Source organism: Grampus griseus (assembly GCF_964374135.1).
Source record: "Grampus griseus genome assembly, chromosome: 18".
In the NCBI taxonomy this organism is placed as follows: domain Eukaryota; kingdom Metazoa; phylum Chordata; class Mammalia; order Artiodactyla; family Delphinidae; genus Grampus; species Grampus griseus.
This window is the reverse complement of record NC_139012.1, coordinates 67,508,847-67,534,236: the sequence shown is the minus strand read 5'-3', so window position 1 is coordinate 67,534,236 and position 25,390 is coordinate 67,508,847. Positions and strand designations below refer to the sequence as shown.

Sequence of the window (25,390 nt, the reverse complement as noted above, 5' to 3'; positions counted from 1 at the left end):
ATGATACCTGATAAGGCTGAACTGTAGGTTGTTACACAATATTAATGGAAAATTGCCTTCGCCCTCAAACTTGTTTCAGCCACCTCATCGTTTTCTTTAAAGGGGGCTTTTGAATGCCTGCTACTCTCACATCCTATCTGGATGGCCTCCACTTCACTGCCAGACTTCTTGGAAAGAGTCTAAGTTAGCTGCTCCCACAGTTGTCCATTCAGTCACACCCTCTCCCCTCTGTTCTTTCTGATTTTTCTTCTTCCTCATGTGCCTCTTTGCCCCAAGGCTTGGTTCTTGGCCCTCTTTTCCTTCTATACCCTCTTCCTTGCCAACTGAATGGCTTCAACTCTCAGCTGACACATGTGGATGGCTCTCACACCCTCTCCACCAGGCTATTCTGGATACCACTACTTGGCATCTCAAACTCAGTATGGCTCAAACTCAACTAAACATATTGTCTCTTAAACCAGCTCCTCTTCCAGTGTTTCACCTCTTCTCTAACGACATCCTCCCCCTCTCAGGTACCCAAGGCTACTTACTGGTAACTCATTGCTCTCTCCGATCACCTGACACAATTCTACCTCACTTTGCATACCTCTCATATTCGTCTCTTCCTCTTCCTCTGTTGTGTCACCATCATAATCCAAATATTCATGGTACCTTGCCTACACCACTGCGCTGGCTGCTGTCACTCTGTCAATGGTGAAAGTCTAGCAGCCTCTAGCCTGAAGTCTGTGATCTACACCCACATAACCCTCCAGCGTATCTCTAAAGTCAAGCCTCATGTACCACTAGAAGTTCCTTTGTTGTGTCTTTGTTCATGTTCTCCTCTGCAAGCTCCCTGCCTCGAATTTTGCCTAGAGAATTCCTAATCCTCCTTCAAGAGTCCATCCAGAATTTATCTCCTGTGGGAAGTCTTTGCTGCTCCTCCCAGAGCATTTATACTGGAGCATTTATAACACTAGTGAACTATGATACCCTACGGACAGGACAGGTATCTTTCATCTTGGCATCTCTAATGAAGTACGTGGCACTTAGTGAGCACTCAAATGTGGGCTGAATAAATAAATGAATGGGTGCATTTAAAGCCCACGATGATATTGCATCAATCTTATTTTCTTTTTCTCCTTTCTGCATATCCTGTGACCCTGTCAGAGAAAACTCACTGCTTCTAGTACATACCCCAAGAGTTCCTACTTCTGTCTTTTCTTGCTCTGCTGACTGGCATGCTCTTCTCTCAAATCTTTCTCCATATGGGATCAGGGAGGTGAAGAGCACGATTTCATGGTTAAATCAACCCAATCCAAATCTTGCCTTAATATCTATGTGGCGTTGAGTAAGTCACTTTACCTATCTATGTCTCAATTTCCTCATCTATATAATCAAAATAATAGGACCTAACTCACTGAGATGATGTGAGGAGGTTTAAATGTGATAATCATGTTGACGTGGTAAATTTTTGCTGTTCAGCTCAAAATAATCAGTCAGCAAGTGGAAGCCAGTGTTCACCATCGTTGGAGGCCTGGCTTCAGGGACATATCTTTTGTGAAGTTTGCTATTTTACTCATGTGCCCAAGGTTGCTAGTTACCTAATACCTATTCTTTTCTTCTTCCTTACAAATGAAACCCTGATTTGGCCGAGAATGAAAATGTCAGAAAAAACATCTCTCAGCCTTCCTTGGAAATAGGGGTGGCTCCGTGACCCTGTTCTGGCCAGTCACTGGGTGGAGCTTCTGGGAAGGTTCCTTAGAAGGGACAAACTAACTGGCGTGCGTCTTTTGCCCTCTACCCTTCCTGTCTGGAATGAGGAGGTAATGGCTGATGCTCCCGCAGTCACTTTGTATGCAGGTGGGCAGGAGGAAGAGGGAGCGAAAAGGCAGGAAGCTGGGTTCCTGAGGACACGGAGTTGTTGAATGAGCCCTGCACTGCCTACATCTAGACTTCTTTGGGAGGCACAAAATAAATAAATTAACCTCTACATCATTTAAGGCACTGTTGTTTGGATTTTCTTTCACATATCTTGCTTTTAGATCTTTTTCAGTGTATCTTGATTCCTACCTGATATGCCTCTGCTGAAAGTAACCTCTTCTTTGCTGGAACTTCTACTGTACCTCATCTGTGCCTCTCTCATAAGTACAATCACTTTTTGTATTAGACTGCAAATTACATCAGGAATGACCATATCAGATTTATCTTTTTCTTTTCAGTCACACTGTGCAGTTTTTGGGGATCCTAGTTCCCAGACCCCTGCAGTGGAAGCATGGAGTCCTGACCACTGGACCACCAGGGAAGTCCCAGATTTATCTTAATTCACACTACCATGTTTTGCATAGCACCTTCATATAGGTAAAACTCAATACATGAACGCATTTTGTAAACTGCAAAAAATCATGTAATCGTATTATCTGGTAACTATGTCAAAGACACATAAGAGACAGAGGGCAATGTTTTCAACTTTGAACAAGATAAACATTTTCCTGAGTCACCCAGTATGTTATAGATATGGCATGATATTTTTTAATTGGATATTATATGTACATATATGCATGAAGTTATTATTAAAAGCAATTTACCACTAATTTGAAAGACTAGTATTTAACTAGCTGGCTGTAGGACATACATGTACTGTAATCTGCAAAAGAGGTTATTCAAAATACCTTTATATTTCAAATAAAAATGCTGAAATTAGGTATTACCATCCTAATAGCTCCGCCTTTCCCACGATTCTTCACCAGCGTTATCACTCGAACTTTGTCACTTCCATATTTCTGGCAATATTTAAAAGCTACCTGTCAAATTATATAAAAGTCAGAATAAAATAAATTTGAATTCCAAGACAGCAATATAAACTGGGTCTCTGATTTTGGCTTAAACACTGCTATTCTAATTGCCCTCTCCTTGTGACTAGATTATACCCACCGCACATTTTGGTGGCCGAGAGGAGTTGTTGAATTCCTGGTGCCAAGATCCGACACTGACCTACTAGGTCGAAGTCACAATTCACTTTCCTGCAGAGGAAACACCAGAACAGGCAGTGGCCATCTCTTATTCTCTTGACTTTTTTGCCTAGGCTACCAAGCTGCTAGAAAAAGTAAAAATAAAACCCATGCTCTAATTGACTGGTACACATTTTTTTTTGTGTGTGTGTGTTACGCGGGCCTCTTACTGTCGCGGCCTCTCCCGTTGCAGAGCACAGGCTCCGGACACGCAGGCTCAGCGGCCATGGCTCACGGGCCTAGCTGCTCCGCGGCATGTGGGATCTTCCCGGACTGCACGAACCCGTGTCCCCTGCATCGGCAGGCGGACTCTCAACCACTGCGCCACCAGGGAAGCCCTGGTACACATTTATGATTGGGCTCCCAATACTGCCTAATGACCTGTTTACTTGTCAGCAACTGACCTCATTCCGCAGAGAAGCTGTTTGTATCCTAGACCATTTTCCCCAAATCTTCTCACTCGAATTCCTGGCTCTCAGCAGATAATCATCCACGATCTGTCCTCTTCTGAATCTTCAATCTCTTCCTCTTTTCTGGGTCCTCAGCCTCTAATATGCTCAAAACTCCAGCATCTTAAACATTTTCCTTTGACTTCACTATTATCTTAAGCGACTGCCATTACTCTTTGATCTAGTATCAAAGTCATGAAATGGTGATCTGTATTTGCTATCAACATCTCTTTGTCCCTCATTTAGACTTCAAGCCATTGGGGTGTGGCTCATGCCCTTTGCTTTTCCACATCACCCTCTGCAGAACCTCTTCATCACCCCTTGCCTCTGAGGCTCATTTCCATAGGCAGTTGTGAAGTTATTTTTTTTTAATTTTTATTTATTTATTTTTGGCTGCATTGGGTCTCCATTGCTGCGTGTGGCCTTTCTCTAGCTGTGGTGAGCTGGGGCTACTCTTTGTTGCGGTGCACGGGCTTCTCATTGCAGTGGCCTCTCTTGTTGCGGAGCACAGGTTCTAGGCATGCGGGCTTCAGTAGCTGTGGCATGTGGGCTCAGTACTTGTGGCTCGCGGGCTCTAGAGCACAGGCTCAGTAGTGGTGGCGCACAGGCTTAGCTGTTCCGTGGCATGTGGGATCTTCCTGGACCAGGGCTCGAACCTGTGTCCCATGCATTGGCAGGTGGATTCTTAATCACTGCGTCACCAGGGAAACCCCTGTGAAGCTATTCTTATCTGATGTTTGCACTCCTGTCTTCAGACTCAGCTCAAACACCATTTCTTCTTCCTAGCTTCCACGCCCATCGTCACCTTCCCCAGGGAAAAAGTATAATTCTAATAAGTATTCCTAATGCATTTTCCCATTCAACTGTTACTTCTCTCATCTGTAGATCAGATAGATCTCTCATCTGTAGATCTGTAGAGCCTTCCCACTAGGAACAGGCTCAAGACTCCGGGATGCCTGAAACTTTCCTGACTTCATTATTATTAATAATCAAAGTCATGGAACAGTGATCTATATTTGCTATAGATCACTCTGCACCACTCATTTAGTAATGAACTGTACCCCTCCCCACTTGGCTATGAGCTACTTAAAGCCAATGATTAATATATACATGTATATATATGTGTATATATGTATATATGTGTGTGTGTGTATATATATATATATATATATATGTATATATTTTTTTTTTTTGGCTGCTTTGGATCTTGGCTGCTGTGCGCAGGCTTGTTGCTACTCTTGTTGCGGTGTGCAGACTTCTCACTGCAGTGGCTTCTCTTGTTGCAGAGCACAGGCTCTAGGCGTGTGGGCTCAGTAGTTGTGGCATGCGGGCCCTAGAGCGCGTGGGCTCAATAGTTGCGGCTCACGGGCTTAGTTGCTCTGCGGCATGTGGGATCTTCCTGGACCAGGGCGATCCCTGTGTCCCCTGCATTGACAGGTGGATTCTTAACCACTGTGCCACCAGGGAAGTCCCAAGGATTAATATTTTAGTGCCTGACACACAGCCTGGAATTGATTAATATCAGTGAACAAGGGTAGCCACCGTCCTTTGTACATACTCTTATTATAGGACTGTGGTGGCACTGTTAGCTGCTTACCCAACAAACAACACCTCCTTCCTTGCTCCTTTGGCCCCAGTCTGCATAGTGACAGTGTGTGCAGTCCTAGGAGATGAATCATTATTGGTCCAAATCCTCTTTACCATGTATTTATACTTTCCCAGCCCCGCTTGCAGGCAAAGGTGGCCATATCACCAAAGTTCTGCCTCATGGACTCTAGGGGAGGTCTGCTGGAGGGTGGGAGCTTCTTGTGAAGATTTTTATTCCTGGTTATAAAAGGAGAGAGGCACACAAGAGAATTCTTAATGTCCTGACTGTCTCAACTGCCTCAGGATCAGTGATATTTGGAGCTGTGCCCGTTTGATGATGAGGGAGAGTGTGGTAACTGAAAAGACAGGGATCCAGCCACTTGACACTGTCCAAATGCTGAAACAACAATGTCCAGACCTTCTGGCGTATGAGATAATCAAACACTTTCTGTTACATAAGCTCCCCTCATGAGACACTTTCTAACTGATGAAAATATCGAACACATTGTGCTCTATTTCTCTGGAGCGTGTCTCCAGTATTGGATGTGAAGTCCTTGAAGGTAGAGGCAGGGCTCCATCTTTGTATTTTAGCACCAGTCCTACTCCTTGACTCATGTTAATGGCTCAAGAAATGTCTATTCAGAGAACATTTATTTGAGTTGCTGATGTTTATTCTGGGGTGGCAGAAAGCATGATAGTCATCATAAGACCCAAACCAGGAAGATGGAGTCACTGGGCATGCAGCTGAGTGCACTGAAAGGCACTTGACCAGGCGAGGATGAGGGCTCTTTCTAAAGGGGACGTGATCTGGCTTTGAAGGAAACAAACACCACTGAGGCCCACCTGCTTGGCTTATACAGACACTGACACTTCACAGTATGCCCTGCAGAACACGGCAGCAGCTGACACTTGCTCACCATTTGTGAATTCAGCTCACATGGAATGCTTACCTTTCTGGCATCTTATGTTATTTGAGGGTATAATAAATATCTCTGTACAAATGCAATACTCTCTTATTCTGTACTTTGGCATAAATTTTACCCCTTAGTTTAAAATTCCTTAAGAACAAGAACTATATCTAAATTTTTTCCCAGACCCCTCAGAGAGTGAAACGTGTTACGGGAAGATAATAAATACTCAACTTAGGGGAAAAGAGTTCTTTTTTCTTTTTTTAAAAAAAAAATTTTACAAACTATGATTTCAAGTTTTCTGTTTCTCCCAACCTTGGGAACAAGTGTGAACCTCTCCCTCTTGGATCCTTCCAGAGAGCAGCCTGAGACTCACATGGCAAAAGGCCTTGAAGGAAATACTCTTCAGGAAAAGCTGCTTCTTCTCAGCAGGGCTGAGGCTGCTCGGTCATCTCAGCAGTAGATGCCCGATGCTGACTTTCTACACCACTCCCTTCATATACTAATAAACTGTGGGACAGTTTGTGTTCATCTTTCAAGTCATACTATTCCAAGTGCAGCACCTACTCTTCCTAACACAGATCCACCAATACTTTCAGGCCTCTATGCCTTTGTTTACATTATATATTTTTTTCAATTTGAATATACTATCCTCCATGTTCCTAGTCATTATCACCCTTAGAGGTTTAGTTCTCTTTCTCTCAAATTCTTTTCAGCATCTTTCTCTTTGGCTCCATTTTTACCTGCATTACAGAAATTGGAGCCGTGCTGCCTGACTATCCTGGGGGCTCCTTATACCAGGGGGCAGGCGCGTGTACCTGTGGGGTCCAGCCAGTGTCCAGCACTTCCTGCACAGCTGGAGTTGACCAAAATCATAACTGATGAATAATCAGGTGAACAGATATTCCCTTGTATATTTAAGATCTATTATGTTGCCATTTAACAGGAATATTAATAGCACCGTAAGTGAATTTTTTATTATAGAAACATGAGTGTCAAAAACCAAAATGTGAAGCAGTCATAATAACAAAAATACTTAGATGTTTGGAGAGTAATTTATCAGGATCACTGACAAGATTTAATACATGTACTACTGCAGGATTAATGCACCAGGGCCCAGTAGTTACAGGTCTAGGAATGCAGGAAGGAGAGAGGATAAACCCTAAGATACTGTCACTCCATGGGTCAATCTAGAAGGGACTGTGGGGTAGGCCAAAGGACATACCCAATCCCCAGGGGCAGATATGAAGGTGTCTTCCTATTTGCATGACTACTTTAGAAACCATAATTTAAGGTGGAGCATAGAGAAAAGAATTATGCTTAGAATAAAAGGAACCATAAATTGGTGGGCAAAGAGGGTTCCCCAGAGGCCAAGGTGAACTGTTGTTATGTGTACTCTCTCCCTATCTGGTGACCTTCCAAGCTTCCCTGGTCTCAAGGAGCAGTGGAAAGGCGGGTATATTTTCCAGCTTCCCATATATGACATCTCTCTGCTTTTTCTACTACCCACTTATGTTAAATGGAGAGCATCTGGCACACCTTTAGGGTTCTCTGACGAGCGGAAATATGATTTTACATTTGCAGATTATTCCATCTGTTGGCAATTCTAAAAGCAAGTTTACTTACCTTTGAAGTCTCGTCTTTGCTGCCATCATCAACTACTATTACTTCATAAGTGAATGTAGGATCTTGTTTCTGCAAGAAGCAAAGATAAAATACCACAATTTGGCATGACTGCCATCAAGATTTCTAATAAAGTTGTAAGGAAGTTAAGAAACAACTGTTTTACAAATAACCCAATTGAAAAATGTGCAGAAGACCTTAACAGACTTTCTCCAAAGCAGACATACAGATGGCCAGTAGGCACATGAAAAGATGCTCAACATCACTAATTATTAGAGAAATGCAAATCAAAACTGCAATGAGGTACCACCTCATACCAGTCAGAATGGCCATCATTATAAAGTCTACAAATAAATGCTGGAGAGGGTGTGGAGAAGAGGGAACCTTCCTACACTGTTGGTGGGAATGTCAGTTGATACAGCCACTATGAAAAACAGTATGAAGGTTCCTCAGAAAACTAAAAGCAGAATTACCATATGATCCAGCAATCCCACTCCTGGGAATACACCCAGACAAAACTATAATTCAAAAAGATATATGCACCCCTATGTTCACAGCATCACTGTTCACAATAGCCAAAACATGGAAACAACCTAAATGTCCATCAACAGATGAATGGATAAAGAAAATGTGGTATATATATATACAATGGAATATTAGTCATAAAAAAGAATGAAATAATGCCATTTGCAGCAACATGAATGCAACTAGAGATTATTATACTAAGTGAAGTAAGTCAGAAAGAGAAAGACAAATACCATATGATATCACTTATATGTGGAATCTAAAATATGGCACAGATGAACCTATCTACAGAACGGAAACAGACTCATAGACATAGAGGACAGACTTGTGGTTGCCAAAGGTGGTGGTGGGGGGGGTGGGATGGACTGGGAGTTTGGGGTTGGTAGATGCAAACTATTACATTTAGAATGGATAAACAACAAGGTCCCAATGTACAGCACAGGGAACTATATTCAATATCCTGTGATAAGCCATAATAAAAAAGAATATTAAAAAAAGAATGTATACATGTGTATAACTGAGTCACTTTGCCGTACAGCGGAGATTGGCACAGCATTGTAAATCAACTCTACTTCAATAAAAAAAATTTAAAAAAAGAAACAATTGTTTTAGTGTTGATATGTATAAATATGAACATAAATATAAGTGCACAAAGCACATAAAGGAAAAAGGCCAAGGACAGAAAGGAGACCAGAGACTGGGAGGGAGTTGAAGGTGAACACGGACCAAGTCTCCATGGGCCTCCTGTGCTCCCCTGGCTGCCCTCCTGAGCACCACTCAGAGGCTACGAGGTATACAAGGCAAAGCCATGAGGTCTGAAGTCAGGGGTGCAGGTTCCACGTGGCTGTGCCACTTCTTAGCTTTATGACCTCGGGCAAGTTAGCATTTTGGGCCTATTTTCTCGCAAAAAAAAATAACACAACCTAGTCCACGTGGCTGGTGTGCAGATTACACATAATAGAAGAGGCAGAAGCTCAAATATAATAAGGGCTCAGTCCTCTTCCTCTTTTTTTCCCTCTTTCGATGAATCTTCTCTTTTCCCTTTACACAAAAAAACCTAAAACAAAGTAAATCAAAACAAGGAGTTTTCTAAAAAAAAGAAACATCCATAAATCTTACTTATTTTCTTAAACTCTCCCAAGAGATTCCAATGGCAGCAGATACAAAAGAGGGGCACATGCTACTTTTCTTCTCTTTATGCAGAGAAAGCAGAGGAAAATAAATGAGGGGGGACTCTTCAGAATAATAAAGACATACAAAATGATTTCACTCTAGTTATAGGTCTTTTTCAAATAAACGTCTTACTTAAAAAGTCACAAAAGCAAAAACAGCATTGTGCTGTCATACAAAGTCTGCAGACACACTATCACTCAATTTTAAGTATATCATCAGGCAAGAGAGGATCAAAGGGGGGAGGGAGAGTCCGTAAGAGGAACATCAGCTTTCCTGTTTGCTCTGGAGGGAGTGTGCTGTCGGGCTTGCCTGCAAATGGCTGACGGCTGGCAACATGCTGAGCACAGAGGCCAGGACCACGATGGCCCGAGAACGGATGGCACTGCCTCTCACAGTGGATCTAGCCCCGGGGTCCACAGCTTGATGACCTGCTCTACTTTTAATTAGACCCCATACTGGACGAGAAAACACAATACCTGTCTCTCCTCTAGATAGCCCAGAGCTTCATCCATCATTACAGGCACTTAAAGAAAAAAATATATATTAAAAATTGCTTTTGAAAATAACTTTCCCAGTCCCAGAACAGTTTGCATATGGAAAATGCCTGAATAACCCAACAAGTCCCTCCTGGACTGCCCCCCAGTGGCCATTTCCACCTGGAATGTCTGTCTTCTGTTCACCTCTTGCTCATCACTCCTCTAGAACACTTCAGCCCTAGACCTGATGCGGCTGCTAACACTCATTCTTTCTCTTCTGAACTACAACTACCAACTGTGCACTCTCCATAGCCCACAGGTATCAACGTTCTGGCCAAGTCCATACTTTAAATGTCCTTTTCTTCCCAAATTACCCCTTACCAAAAAAATCGAGTAGGGCTTACACCGTTTTTCTTCATTGTATGAAGGCACGACCACAGAAAGCTGCTTGGTAGGCGAGTCCCGTATGCTGGGTAAGGCTTCCCTCTGGACTCTGGCATTTAAGAAGAACTTCTCGTCTTCATGTCGATGCAGGTGTGGCATCTCTGTAGCAGTTATAAATGCAACAAAGGAAATCTAAAGGCAGATATGTTAATAAGAAATTGTGTTATGTTGACCTTTTTAAACATTTGCTACATTAGAATACATCATTTACATGATTTTTTCACCCTGAGGTGAAATATTTATTGTTTTAGTCCATTAACAATGGTCTGGAGGTGACTTCAAAATTCAAACCAGTCAGTTCCCTATTTTTGAACTGATTATTATTGTCCTTTTTTTTCCCTAACTAAGCATTTTCCCTAATGCTCTAGGAGGCTCTTTGTCTCCTCTCACTTGTCATTCTCCAGCCTCTGTCACCCCAGATATAAAAGGGAACAGTCATTACAGAAGTGCCATCTACTCTGAGATGCCCTCAACTCCTGACCCCTGGTACACACACAGCGAGGCCCCATTCCACTTGGAGCCTATGTGATCGAGGACACACTGCAGGTAGAGCTTCTGGGTGAGGGCAGACCTCCCATCTGAGACCAGGTTGACCCAGCGTAGGAAGGGAAGAGTCCCCCAACCCCCAGAGTAGGGATCAGTAGTGCTTAAGAATATATTCTTGATACTTATCCCAGATTTGAATTCAGAATACACTATTTTTTGGAGTCAGGTATCAAACTTGTAGGCTGTAGGCACCATCCCACTGCTAACATTATATAACCCCCTTCCATATTCAGTGGGGACCTAGCCCTGGAAATAACCATTCTTTGTAACATTGTTTCCATTGGTATACTTTCTGCTTTCAAAACAATCAACCTACCAACTTTTGGAATGCTACTCATTTGTACTTCAGTGACCATTTATAATATTCTATTGGGTACATACTGAAACTGAATATGCTTCTGATTAGTATGAATATGAAGGCAGTACCCAGACTAGTGGCTAAAGAGTTCCTGCTCTGCACCCCTAGTGTCCAGATTGTGGTTTCTAAATTCAATTTCCTATTAAAAGTAACCAATGTTCCTAAGAGGAATGGCTGATTCAGGTCCAGGCCAGGAAATGTACAATGGTGGTCAGAGATGGGAAAGCAAGGAGGCTACCAACAATCATGACAAAGTAGCCAACTTGACAGGCTCCCATTGGCCTGTGAGGGGGAAATTTTAAGCATCAAAAAGAATAATTAATGCAATGTATTAAAACACATGAAAAGTTTTATATCACGGATTCATGATACTAAATATAAAAAATTAGTCACCTTTGTAAGATGCCAGGGAACCATCTCATTATTTTGAAAACGTGCCTTTTATCTTACCTTTTATATATGAAAGATATTTCAGCGTTATCAAATAGCTGAGGATGAAATTTTTTTCATTATAAAATTCCAGGTAATACATGAAGAAGGAATGATACAGTCAGAATATTCCACTTTGCAACCCACAGTGAAATACTGGATTTAGGCAGTGATCATCAATGACTGCTAAACCACTAGGTTAATGACACACTTCATAATCGGTGGGTCAAGCTAACAACTCCTGAACCCAAGAATCCCTCTTAATACCAAAGAAAATCAGAGATTAACACACCTCCTGACACGACACAAAAGGAAGTAATCAGCATCACTCACACACTTCTTTTGATTAAAACAAACATGCATTTCATCAAATCTCTAGATGTAACTAGCAGTTTACAGGAAATTCAGGGGACAGAGTAAGACGTTAAAAGTCACTTAAGGGATAAAATTAGTAAAATCCAGACTGTGAGAAATTCTACAGGACAAATGACCGCTTATTAAAGAAAAGGAAAAAAAGGGAGGAGAAATTGTTATAATTTAAGAGACTTGAGACATACCAATCGAGTGCTAAGTGTGTGTGAATACTGAATGGAACAAACCAATTTACTAACACATACATGAGGCATTTGAACTGATGCAGTATTTGAAATCACTGAACAATGTTAAAAAAAATCTGCAATAACCTTATTGTGGTTTTATTTTAAAAAGGGGGTCCTATCTTCGGAGATAAATGCTTAAGATTTACGGATAAAATGTTATGCCTTGAATTTGCTTCAAAAGTAATTCAGAAAGGAAGTGGGGTGAGGAGACAGTGGGGAGATACATGTATGTATGTGTGTGTGTGTGTGTGTGTGTGTGTATATATACACACATATACATATATATTCATTGAAAAAAAAAACAAAGTTCCACTAGTTGGGTGACATTTGCATACCAGCTCATCAGCTTCCTCACCAGTCAAAGGAAGCTAATGATAACATTTCTGTCAGCACTGTTTTAAAGATCAAACGAGATAATCCCTGTTGAATGCTGAATACAATACCCAACATACTGTAAGTACTCAATAAATAACAGCTTTTATAACCAGTTCTGGCTAATAGGATCAAATACTTCCAGTACAATCTCATAACGTACACATTTAAATCTGTGCAACACAGTCAACACAAGGCAGATTCAGTCTAGGATTCTGTCAAGCTCTGCCCAACCCAAAACCTGAAACCTCCCTCCCCCGCAAATCTCCATATACACTAAGGGAAAGAGAGGACTCCTCTCTCACCCAGACATAAACCCTAAAGAAGTCAGGATACACCACTTTTTCTCTATCTACACTACTTTTAAGCCATACATTCTGGCCAGATGGCAAAGTGGCCTTCCTGGCAATGCTATCTAGGCTGCTAACCTTAACGTCAAGGAAGCGGAAAACGCTCCATTTACAAACTAGAGGCAGGCCCATTCCAATTATATGGGAGAAAGCTCACTTAACAAATTTCCTATTACCTATGGATCAGCAGGTGTTACAATGTTTCCGTGTTTCCACAGTAATGGCAAAGAAAATCGTAGTTTGAATTCCCCTGTACTGTCTCTTCTAGAGGCAGCAAGCTTAGGGTGTTGAATTCTAGGATATAACGACCCCCAGGCGTATGATAACACCAGGCCTTGTCTATCTTGGTCTTCCTATGTCCCTAGTGGGTCTTCCTGATCCGCTGATTTATCCAATCTGTAACAGGCGGCTCTTGTCAGTGCTGTCAACACTTTCTATTTGCTTAACTACACCAGGAAAGGGAGTGTCTAGAAAGCACACACTTTCTGGGGGCTCAAGACCTTCCCGATGGGGCCAGAACTACAGCGATTGCAGACCCGGGAGGAAATCTTGGAGAGGTCGGGGCTCAGAAGGCGGGTGGGCAGAGTCCGGGGACCAGGGGTGACATAAGACAGGGTGGGCATGTCCCAGTAAACACAAGTACTAGGCTCTGGGCACGCAGGGATATAAAGCTCTAAAGTAAACATAAAGAACGGAAGAAAGGGGGTGTGAAATTCTAGCAGAGGAAATTCTGGGGTCAAGGCTCAGAGGAAGTATGGTGCAAGGGACACGCCCAAGAGCCGGCAGCGCGGAGGAGAGGATGCCTGGGGCCCGAGTCTCCCGGAGAGCAGTGAGCCCAGGCCCGCGTCGGTCTCCAACCCCTCTCCTCACCAGAATCAGGGCTACAGCCGCCAGCGCCGCGCCGATCACCGCCAGTTGCAGCAGGAGCGGAGCCATCCTCCATGCCGGCGAAGCCGCCCGCCCTATCCCGCGCCTACACACATGCGGAAGTGCGGCCGCGCAGCCCCGCCTCCCACCCGCAGAGAGACAGCGCCAGCCGGGCGCCCGCCGCCCACAGCGTCGCCGCGGCCAGACCCAGCCACGACCCTGGAGCCCGCGCCGCCCACAGCGCCCCCGCGCGGCAAGGCGAAGAATATGTAATTGTATAGGAGGCGCTCAGTCCGTTTTGGGGAGGGCGGGGGGCCGACTCTCTGTTCCACCGTAGTAAGGTTGCCGGAATTGGCAAGTACAAATTCAGGATGTCCACATAAGTTGAATTTCACATAGGAAACGAATCGTTTTTTAACAGCATTATTAAAATAAAACTCACAGACCATATAACCCACCCATTTGTTTTTGGTATATTACATTAATTTTTTAAAACTGTGATAAAACATAAAATTTCCCATTTTAACCACTTTATGTGTACACTACAGTGGCATTAACTGCATTCACAATTTCCTGCAACCATCACCACCATCTATTTCTAAAACTTTCCCAGTTCTCCCCCAGCTTCTGGTAACAATAACACGAACTACTTTGGGTGTACTCTTTGTTTATCTGACATTCAAACTGAATTGGATGCCCTGTATTTTATACGAAGGAGATGGAGGTCTTGAGCCACGACACAGGATACAACAAAAGCTGCTCCTTTGGAGCCCGCTCCCGGCACCTGTAAATGTCACCTGGTGCGGAAAACGAGCGCACAGAAAATTTACGTAATTCTTCGGTGCTGGAGCAGGGAGGCTTTTACCTGGGAGAAGGCAAGCCCAGGGCCCAGAATAAGAAGGAGAAGGGAAAAGGACCCTGAAACACTGGAATTATGCTCCACACTCAACACCTGATTCTTTGCTTTATATAAGGTCGGTTTTCTCTGAAACTCTTCAACCACCAGTCTCTAAACAGGCACTCATCACTTCTGTAATAGCCGATTCGTCAAAACGTGTCAAAGTCTAGGAAACCTCGAGGGGCGTCTGACTAGGGGAAGTCTAAGCAAATGCAGGCTGGAAACCTTCCCCACGCCGCCCGCTCCACCCACTCCACCCTGCCTTCTAGATACCCGGCAGCGGGAGAAGGGCGCAGGCATCAGTATTGAAAATGCGAAGCGGAGCCTCAAAGCCGGCGGAAGGGGCAGTGCTACCCAGGCGAAGGCGGCGCGCGCGCAGGCGCAGGCGCTCAGACGCGCAGACGCAGACGCGCAGACGCAGACGCGCAGACGCAGACGCGCGGGCGGAAGATGGCTGCCGGATTCAAGTGAGTGTGGGAGGCTGGCGGGCGCGAGTTCGTACCGTGCCGGTTGGCGGCTACCGTTACCCGTAATTTTCTCCCCAGGAGACCCCCCCCCCACACACACACCTGGTTCCCACTTCTTTCCACCACGGAAGCGGGCGGCGAGCGGGAGGACTGGAGGTGGTCGTAGTGAAAGGAAAGGGGGCCTCTTCCCGTCGGGGAGGCGAGCGCTGGAAGGGGCTGTGTTGAGCTCGCTACCCGCTGCGAGCGCTGTGGCTTGGTGTGTAGTAGACCTGCAGACCCCGGGGAGCAGTTGTAACCTCGTGAAAAGTGTTCTGTTAGAAGCACCTGCCACGCTGCTCTCCCTCTCCCTTGAAATTTATTTCTAAAAGCGTTGTTCCTCGTTCGGAAGGTTTTACTTAAGCGTTTTTGCTGCCGCTCTGGAGAAGCTTGTAGATTTTCGTTCTGAGTCCAGTTTTAAATAAAAGAAATAAGATTGCAAAGGAAACCAATTGTACTGAAACAGTTACCTGTTTGTATAAATTCCAAGTTTATGGTATAATGAGATATACATCTGTTTTAGAATTAACTTTCTTAATTAAGATCTCCTGGGGAGGTTAGTAACTAACTCCTGGAATTTCGAAGTAACGATGAGTCTTACAGGTACCTTTGACAACTCTAAAGTAAAAACGAAAACATTTACTCTCTGTGGTTGTTAAAGTCGCAGGTACGGCTAACATTAATGGTTTATTGCCAACGGTCGTAATTGAAGAGTATGCTAAATTTCAGTCACGGGATAGCGAAAAATATGTAACTTTTTTTTCCTGCCCACCAAGAATCCCTGCTTCAGAGTGAGAGTGATGTTATTTTCACACCTGTATTAATCCTCTTCTAAAGATGCCCGAGGGTTTTGGGCTCCAACCCTATACTTGTTTAAAGCAAAATTAAGGACAGCCTTTGAGTATGATTATTGCAAAGGTATCTAATTTTTATAATTAGCAACACGTGGCAACATAAACGTTAGAATTCATGAAAGAAACTTAGTTACAAATTTTGGAGATTTCTGCTCCATCACCACACTATTAAGATTTTTGCCAGTTTCTGGATTTATATTGATTTACTAATTTATCTCATTTTTAACATGTGTTTCAGAACTGTGGAACCTCTGGAGTATTACAGAAGATTTTTGGTAAGTAAAGGTGGTTATGTACATTTTTTGCTTTTTGTTAATGATATCGTGCTTTTTTCATAAATACAAATATCAATCATTACATTGCACACCTAAACTGTCATACGACAATTATACCTCAGTTTTTAAAAGACAATTTTCAAGTAATTCAAATTAATTTGAATTAACGAGGTTTAGTGTATTTTCACTGGTGTGTGTAAAATATACACATAGATGTAATCTACTTTCATATATTTATTTAGAAAGAGAATTGCCGTCCTGATGGAAGAGAACTTGGTGAATTCAGGACCACAACTGTCAACATAGGTGAGGGTATTTTGAGTTCTAAAATAGAATGTTGAGGTTGCTTCAGTTCTGAAAATAGTTTTTATTTAAAGTAAATTTTTCTTTGCAAAGTTTTTTTAAACTCACTGTCCTCTCAGTTGTTATGCTCATTTTAAATTTTAAAATAACTGTAAAGTGTTTTCCTGCTTTCCCCTGTTCAAAACTTCTAAGACATGGTTTTCTTACATATCTTACATTTATTAAACCTTCTGTTGCAAACATGGAATTTCCCAATTTTACCTATATGACATTCCCAAGTTTTAGCCTCTGAGCCATTTAAACAGTATTTCAGACAAATTCTACCGTGTCTAAGGGATTTTGTGTCAAGAGATTTAAATCTTTGTAACAGCCCTGTGATTGAACAACAAAGGATTAACTCACTTCAGGGACAATGAACAATCCTTAGACCAGTGCAGCTGACCCTTGAACGACGAGGGTGTTGGGGTGCCGGCCCTCGCACAGTCAGAAATCCAAGCGTAATTTTACAGTTATGGATCGGTGCTTCGTAACCGAGGCTGTGCATCCTCAGACTCAACCAACGGTGGATCGTATAGTACTGTGGTAATATTTATTGGAAATAATCCTTGTATATAGGTGGAAAGGTGCATTTCAAACCCATGTTGCTCAGGAGTCAACTGTAATTTTAGAAAGACTCAAGAAAGGAATAAATTTTCATAAACAACTTAGATATGTAGCAAGATAGAATCATACGTAGAAGACGAAAACACTTTTTCATTTTGTTTAAATACTTACCTTTTCAGGTTCAATTGGTACTGCAGATGGTTCTTCTTTAGTGAAGCTGGGAAACACTACAGTAATTTGTGGAATTAAAGCGGTAGGTTTACTGTATATATTACTAAGATTTGAGTTACTAAATTAGCTTTATATACTTATTAGATTGTAATACACACCTGTAGTTCTGCTGTTGATTAGGCAATAAGGTGTCTTTTTTAGTATTTGTTTTCATTTCCCAAGTTTTCACCTTTGAGTTTTAGATAATACAACCCAAGTTTAATGGCTCTTAATTACAATTTATGAACATTCTCAAATGTGCTGAAATGGAACAACTTAAAACAATCCTCACCACCTTTACTTTTTAAAGAATTTGGTTGTAATTTGAGAAATTGAGAGATTTTTGATGACATTTTTATCTAGTGATGCCATTTAATCTGTGCAAATGTGTAGAAATTGCTCAAAAGAAAAGCTTGAGGGAATAATAGCTACTATTTACTGAGTATTTGCTATGTTCCAGGCACCTTGTGTTAGGTGTTTTACAGAATTATCCAGTTTAATCCTCAGGATAATCATTTGAAGTATTTCTTTCTTCATTTCCTATTTTACATGACATTCAGTAACTTGTCCAGGAACATAAGGCTCGTGAATAGAACTTAGACATGACTGACTCCAAAGCCTCTGCTTTTTCGACTACACTGAACTCTGAGTTACTTAACCTAAGTTCATTCAATAACTGGCCCAAAGTCTCTCAGCCAAAAGGTGTGGGTCTCACTTTTGAATTAGGTAATTCTAGGGCTTTTGCTCTTGACCATTATACCATCAATTCCTAAATCTGACTGTCAGTATCACCTGGAGTTTAAAAATTCAGATTCTTGGCTACTGAATAAGAGAATCTATTTTCTTTCTCTTAGGAAGAGAGAGTGGGACAGAAATCTAAAGAGCCCCAAGTAATTTTGATGAGTAGCACTACCATCAGCTGTGCTACTACACTGCCTTCTTGCCTTGCAGAGCTGGTGAGGCGCGGTCCAATGTTCCTAGAGCCCCTGACATACGTTCCTAAGCTCATCTTCCCAGTAGATGCTCATGATGTAGTTAACTAGCTAAGATGGTCTTTGGTAGAGGCTTCCATGACTGACTTCTTCACAATTTTTTAGTAGCTTCTTTCATAGGAAACATTTGTCTGCTTCTGTAGGAATTTGGAGCACCACCAACAGATGCCCCTGATAAAGGATATGTTGGTAAGTTAAATGCCTGTATAAATTTAATACAAATACTTTAAGACAGTTAACACTATTATTATAGTTAAATCTTAGTAGGTGAGTTGAAAAAATTATTCATAAGCTTCAGACGTCCCTGAAAAGTTTTATGTATGTTTATGTTAGAAGATAGCATAATAGCAAGATACAGAATTTTGTAAATACCTTTTATCAAACTTGTTTGATCACTTTTGGTTTATACAGATGTCATCAACCAAGAAAATAGATTCTCTTAGGCAAAGGGCTGTAATTGCAAACTTTTCTGTCTCCATAAAGAATTTTCCTTTATACCAGTATGTGATTTTTTTCCTTAACTTGGACCATCTTTTCTTTATGGTAGGAACCAACCTTTTAAAAATGCAGAACAGTTGGTATGAATAGAGGGGCTATTTACTGTTACAGATTGGGGTATTTTGAAAGAAACCCAGAAACTTTTGTGAATAATTTAGGATTAAGGCTGTTTCTTAAACACACGCTTTTTTTTTGGCGGGGCGGTTGTGTGGGAAAAAATAAATTTTATCTAAGCATAAGATTCTCACAGAGATGAAAAAGAATGTAACTGATGTGTTACAGTGCTTTCCACTTGGAAAGCCTATCCATGCCTACAGTTGTCTTTGCCATGGATTGATATTATCTTTAAAACTAAACGACAGGTGACGTTTGGTTCATAGCTGCAGTTTCTTTCAGTTCCTAATGTGGATCTATCACCTCTGTGTTCCTGGAGATTTCGGTCTGGACCTCCTGGAGAAGAGGCCCAGGTGGCCAGCCAGTTCATTGCAGATGTCATTGAAAAGTAAGATCATTATGATAAAATGTGACTATCATTCATTTTAGAGAGTTTTTGAACTTTCATTTACTGTGTTCTATGTCTTCAAATCAAGTTCACAGGTAATTCAGAAAGAGGACTTGTGTATCTCTCCAGGAAAGGTAAGAGGAATAAAGAAGCTATGAGCTTTTATTAATTCTGAAATGTTTTGTGGGGGAAATTTAATTTCTTTTTTTTTTTAAAGTTTCTGAGCCTTGAAGGTTATCTTGATTGTCTAGCCAAGGGTGTGGTTTGTAAGTAGAAACAAATACCACATTATAGCAATCAGAAGGCTTTAATTTCCACTTTGTTTAAACTGTTTTAGCTTGCTTGGGTTCTATACTGTGATCTCATTTGCCTCAACCATGATGGAAACATTTTGGATGCTTGCACCTTTGCTTTGTTAGCAGCTTTAAAAAATGGTAAGCAACCTTAGGGAATACTCCTACTTATGTGTCAGAATGTTCCGTTTTGGTAAAATTTCTCAATAAATTTTTAAAGGTTTTTGTTAAGACTTACCTATCATTCATGTGTTTCTAAATTAAAGAAAAACGTGTTTGTATCTACTGTATTTGCCTTAATTGTTCTAAGATATATTTTTTTAAAAATACTACTTCTGGACAAGTTTAATAGAGGGAAAAGTGAATTAATGAAGCATAGAATGCCTTTTTGTTTCTTTCACTAGAGTGAGAGACTGACTTTACATATTCGCCTTTTTCTAGTACAGTTGCCTGAAGTTACTATAAATGAAGAAACTGCTTTAGCAGAAGTTAATTTAAAGAAGAAAAGTTATTTGAATATTAGAACTCATCCAGTTGCAACTTCCTTTGCTGTGTTTGATGAGTAAGTTAATCAAATGTATTAAAAGGTTGTATATTTAATTGAAGGGAGGACAAAGATTCTTACAAGTAGAATTTCAGGTTGCTGTTAACTTTTCTGGTTTCTACCAGTTCTAGCTCCTTGCTTAAGCTAAAATGCAGGTAGTGAGTTTAATTTGTACGGTTTTCTAAAATAAAATTTGTCCCATGGGTTGATAATTTATACCTTTTCATTTTTAAAATAGCACTCTGCTTATAGTTGACCCTACTGAAGAGGAGGAAAACCTGGCAACTGGAACCTTAACAGTAGTAATGGACGAGGAAGGCAAGCTATGTTGTCTTCACAAACCAGGCACGCACTTTCCTTCCATTGCAGTACTAAACACGTAGATGAAAACTCAGCATGAGCTTCTTTATGTTAGGGAGGGCCAAATGGAATGTGGGATGTTTTACTGGTTTATGTAATGTAAATTTACTATGTGGTTTCTTTGTTACTTCAGATGCCTTGCATTTTTATATTGTATGTCAGTGGTGGTTAAACTTCAGGAGGTCTTGTTAAAACATAAACCTGCAAATCTTGAGACCACACCACTGGTTTATATTATTCACTTTTTTGGTTTTATGTCAATAACTTGACATGATGTAGATCATGTAAAAATAAGTGTTGGCACAATACTTTTTCAGGTGGAAGTGGACTGACTGGAGCTAAACTTCAAGATTGTATGAGCCGAGCCGTTACAAGACACAAAGAAGTAAAAAAACTGATGGATGAAGTATTTAAGAGTATGAAACCCAAATAAACAACCACCACATTTTCAAAACAGATTTGTAAAAACTGTATTTGTTACACTGTGCACAAACCTTTTATACTAAATAAATATCAAACTACATTCTTCTGAAAGATGTTTCTAGTATTTCTTAGGTCACTTCTGTATTATGTACAGTGAAACCATTTTTAAAAAGCAATGACTTAGGCAAACTCACCCTAATGGTTCGTTAAACCATTTCCCTGTTTTTATTTAAAAATCATAGGGTTGTGCTTCTGTATAAAGTTTGTATATCTAGCAATGTAAAATACTGACACGTTAAAAAACAAAAACGAAGTAGAAACTCAGAATCCTTTTGATTCAATGCTCTTACGTTTTTTAAAAAAAAAATAATGCAAGCCTCAGAATTTTGGAGTGGTTGGCGTGCCTCTCTTCATTTTACTTTTTGACTGGCTGCCTGTATGCCGATGACGATGTAGCTGAGCTGTCTGTGCTGCTGCTGCTGCCGCCATAGCCATTTGATGCTGCAAGAACCGCAACTGCTGCAAAGCAGAGGGGAAAAAAATCAAGTTAGGTTAAAGGTAGGCAGGTATGGAAGATGCTTTTCCTGAGAGTGATGAAAACAACAAAACTGAAAGGGAGAAAGCACCAAGGTAACAAAAAAGGACTATACCACATCAGGACAATGCACAGTCAAACAGCACCAGTGGCACAGAAGCCTGCTGCGGGCTTTAAAAATGGCTCTTGGTAAACTTCAAAAGTATTTCTGTTACTCTGCCTGGCCAGTCTATATTGCAGTAACTCAGCAACTTCAGTTACCATTTTGTTGTATGATAGTTTATAGCAATATAAAACCACCCTACAAATTAAAGAAAGTCAACTATAATATGCTGACTTCTAGAATAATGGAACAACATTCTTCAAAAACAGGTATGACATTTACAAATAGGAACACTGGTACACTTGCCTTTTTCTGCAGTACAGTATTAAAAAGTTAACCATTGGCACTTACAACTATTTCAAAATGTACTGAAACCTATAAAAATGTATGTTAATGTGCCACCAGCACTTCAGGAAAGATTTTGAATTAGGAAAGGAGTATGACTTAAATGTACAAAATATTCAGTGCTCCAAGTTCACTGGCTAAAATTGTCAGACTTTTAAATAAAATTTGCTAAATTATTTACCAATTACTGTATAGTCTTAAAAGACAGTAACATAAAACTAAAGTAAGGTATTTTGAAGTACTTTTGGAGCAGAGTATCTTTAAAAATGTAACCAGAGTGAAGTTGCTGGATTACTTGGATCTGTTGCTGCTGCTGTTGAAAGGCAGAGGAGAGCTGGAATCTCTGCTGAGGAAGGCTTTGCTCAGGTCTGTTCTCGGCAGAGCCAAGCTGAGACAACACTACAGAGAGGAGAAGGGGAAAGCAGGCCAGTCAGAAAGTTTGAAGGCTACCAGGGTTAGAAAAGGACAACATAGAAAATGAAATAATAGAAAAGTATCAGTATGATTAATCTTAAGTATCAAATCACAGACATTTCAGAATAAATTTAGTACAGTCTCCTGTTAGTTGAGGGTACCATTGATGATAGAACTTCCTGGACATGGAAGAGAAGGGAAAGCATGTGGGCCAAAGCACTGTATCCCTCTCTTTTCTTACATCTCAATGAAATTTGATACTAGTGCTATTTTGTTGAGAAGGCTTTCTAGCAAAACATTGAATACAGTATGTTATTTTAAAATATAACCAATCAGGTAGGAAATGGAGTGGGAGAAATCCAAACTACCATAAGGACAAAACTGGTAGACAAGTGCTAAAAGATGAATGTTAGACTACACTATTAGCAACAAAGGTGGTGAACCTTTTAGAGCTGAGTGAGATCAGGGACAAGTTCAACTCTTTCACTGCTTAGTTGAGGACATTTCAGACCTGGATCGTTTGAGTGACTCAAAGGTAATTAGCGGCAAGTCGAGCTAGGAACATTCTCATTTTTCAGCCTAGAGTTCTTTCCACTAAATTATACTACAGCTATTTTAGGAAAAAATAGCTTGTGGGGTAAAAGTTTATACTAATAAATTTCCATTTGGAAATTCACTGCCTCTAAATTAGAACTTTACATAAATTATTCCAAATTCGGACACAGAATTATACCAGATTCTAAAGGCATCATAGTAAGCCCAATGATAATTCAAAATGTTAACATGTTCACTCATTAATCCTCAAACAGTATCTCAGTTTTCTTATACATGTGGCGTCTTGATTTTAATTAAATGTAGTTATAATTGCTATCTTCAATTGATGAAATGATCTTCATTAAACACATATCTTTGGTGCACCATTTATTACTAGAAGTGGTGAGCAATCACTTAGTACAATCATTTTTTTACAAGTGTCTTACAGAAGCTAAGCTACTTGACTATTAAGTCCTAATTCATACAACTACAAGCCACTGGAACGAGACAAAAGATTGTGCAATCTGGAAAAATGCAGTCTCAATAACCCAGGAAAACTGAAGAGCTAACAGCTTTAGAAGCTTCCTAGTAAGCTGGGTAACTGTAAACTTTTCCCAACAAAATTTAACATGAGGAAAACATTAACTGCTGTTAATATATGTAGGTCAAAGCACTTTAATCAATTATCAAAATAATGAAAAAAATCTGAGTGCCATCAATTAATCCATTTAATAGTTCACACATTAAATACAACTAAACTTTTTCCTTGTAACTGCACAAGGAAAAGAAATAGTTAAAATGGTGAGATCCCAAATAGATTAGACACTTTAAATAAATTCAACATATTTAGTTATGAAGATACCAACCAGCTGCCTGTGACTGCATATAACTTCCTACTCCAGCAAGGTTAATAACTGCCGTGTGCTGAGCAGATAAGGCCTGTTCTTGACTGGTACAACTTTGTTCAGAAGCCTGAATAAAAAAATAACACGTGACTTGTACAAAAATAAAAACAATTTTGGATTGGTGGAATTAGTATTTTACTCCTATATGAAAAAAAAATCAACATTAGTCTAGGTCTTGCAAAAAGAATGGCCTAAGGAAAAGACGTCAAAGGTATTTAGAATTAGCAAGAATAAGCTTATGGTATTTTGAAAGCAAGAAAATAAAACCTAATTTTCAGAACTGATTCTGTATTAAAAATAATTACTAAGGCTTCTATAAAACTTCATCAGAACTTTTTTTAAATTGAAGTATAGTTGATTTGCAGTATTGTTAGTTTCAGGTATAGAGCAAAGTAATTCAGTTGTATATATATACACACACACATATTTTTAAATTATTTTCCCTTATAGGTTATTACAAGATATTGAAGGTAGTTCCCTGTGCTACATGTTAAATCCTTGTTGCTTATCGATTTTCTGTATAGTAGTCTGTATCTGGTAATCCCATACTCCTAATTTAAGCGCCCCTGCAACATGGTAACCATACGTCTGTTTTCTATGTCTGTGTCTGTGGGTCTGTTTCTGTTTGGTATATAGATTGGTTTGTATTATTTTTTAGATTCAACATATAAGTGATATCATATAACATTAGTCTTGCTCTTAGTTCGCTTAGTTTGATATTCTCTAGGTCCATCCACATTGCTGTAAATGGCAATATTTCATTCTTTCTATGGCTAATATTCCACTGTATATATACACCACATCTTCTTAAGCCAATCATCTGTTGATGGCACTTGGGTTGTTCCCGTCTTGGCTATTATAAACAGTGCTGCTATGAACATGGGGGTGGCATGTATCTTTTCAAATAAGAGTTTTCATCTTTTCTGGATATATACCCAGGAATGGGAGTGCTGGATCATATGGCAGCTTGGGTTTTAGTTTTTAAAGGAACCTCCATACTGTTCTCCATAGTGGCTGTGCCAATTTACATTTCCACCAGCAGTGCAAGAGGATTCCCTTTTCATCTATTTAGGCCTGCCCATTTTTTGATAGGGCTGTTTGTTTTTTTCAATATTGCTTCTATAAAGCTTCATCAGAACAAGTTTTTAAAGCTTAAAACACTGTTTGCAACATAGTACTAGAACTTCTAGTGAGCACATTCAAGAAAAGGAAACAAAAAGGCATACAGATTAAAAAGAAAAAATACCTGCCCTTATTTGCAAATGGCATTGATTATTTAGGAAAAAACACCCTAATGAATCTACAAAAAAACTTCTAGAACAAATAAGTGAGGTCAGTAAGATTGCAGAACACAAGATCAACATACAAAAACCAATTCTGTATACTAGCAATGAACATGCAGAAAACGAAATTAAAAACAATACCATTAACAATTTCCCAAGAATGGGAAAAAAAAGGAAGGAAGGGAGGGAGGGAGGGAGAAAGGGAGGAAGGAAGGGAAAGAAAGAGAAAGAAAGAAGGAAAGAAACTTAGGTGTAAATCTATGAAACATATAGGTTTTGTATGCTGAAAACTAGCTGATTTTAGCCTAGAGACACACTGT

At 40.4% G+C, this 25,390-nt stretch overlaps 3 protein-coding genes across 15 annotated transcripts in view; 1 reads left to right on the top strand and 2 right to left on the bottom strand.

Moving 5' to 3' along the window:
• Nucleotides 1-13,828, bottom strand: part of ALG5 (ALG5 dolichyl-phosphate beta-glucosyltransferase) — a 33,539-nt gene extending 19,711 nt beyond the window's left edge. Inside the window, exons 1-5 of the mRNA XM_082675530.1 lie at nucleotides 13,697-13,828; nucleotides 10,133-10,304; nucleotides 9,729-9,775; nucleotides 7,558-7,626; nucleotides 2,688-2,780 (exon numbers count right to left, since the gene is read on the bottom strand). Coding sequence (XP_082531656.1) covers nucleotides 2,688-2,780; nucleotides 7,558-7,626; nucleotides 9,729-9,775; nucleotides 10,133-10,304; nucleotides 13,697-13,762 — 447 coding nt within the window. The 5' untranslated portion in view covers nucleotides 13,763-13,828. The remainder of the gene's footprint in view (nucleotides 1-2,687; nucleotides 2,781-7,557; nucleotides 7,627-9,728; nucleotides 9,776-10,132; nucleotides 10,305-13,696) is intronic.
• A 1,177-nt stretch (nucleotides 13,829-15,005) lies between these two features.
• EXOSC8 (exosome component 8) lies at nucleotides 15,006-21,062 on the top strand. Its single transcript, XM_082675453.1, has 11 exons — nucleotides 15,006-15,058; nucleotides 16,187-16,223; nucleotides 16,466-16,529; nucleotides 17,309-17,382; nucleotides 18,475-18,520; nucleotides 19,226-19,331; nucleotides 19,420-19,465; nucleotides 19,669-19,765; nucleotides 20,066-20,186; nucleotides 20,407-20,513; nucleotides 20,846-21,062. The coding sequence occupies exons 1-11, from the start codon at nucleotides 15,042-15,044 to the stop codon at nucleotides 20,959-20,961; spliced, it is 831 nt and encodes a 276-aa protein (XP_082531579.1). The 5' UTR covers nucleotides 15,006-15,041; the 3' UTR covers nucleotides 20,962-21,062.
• A 142-nt stretch (nucleotides 21,063-21,204) lies between these two features.
• The window catches only part of SUPT20H (SPT20 homolog, SAGA complex component), a gene marked incomplete at its 3' end in the record, with an annotated part of 39,382 nt that continues 35,196 nt past the window's right edge, over nucleotides 21,205-25,390 (bottom strand). For 12 of the 13 annotated variants that reach the window (XM_082675445.1, XM_082675444.1, XM_082675438.1 and 9 more), the window contains 3 exons: nucleotides 23,749-23,854; nucleotides 22,230-22,333; nucleotides 21,205-21,470 (listed from right to left, as the gene is read on the bottom strand). In XM_082675445.1, coding sequence (XP_082531571.1) covers nucleotides 21,330-21,470; nucleotides 22,230-22,333; nucleotides 23,749-23,854 — 351 coding nt within the window. The remainder of the gene's footprint in view (nucleotides 21,471-22,229; nucleotides 22,334-23,748; nucleotides 23,855-25,390) is intronic. The other variant, XM_082675452.1, reaches the window with a different exon arrangement.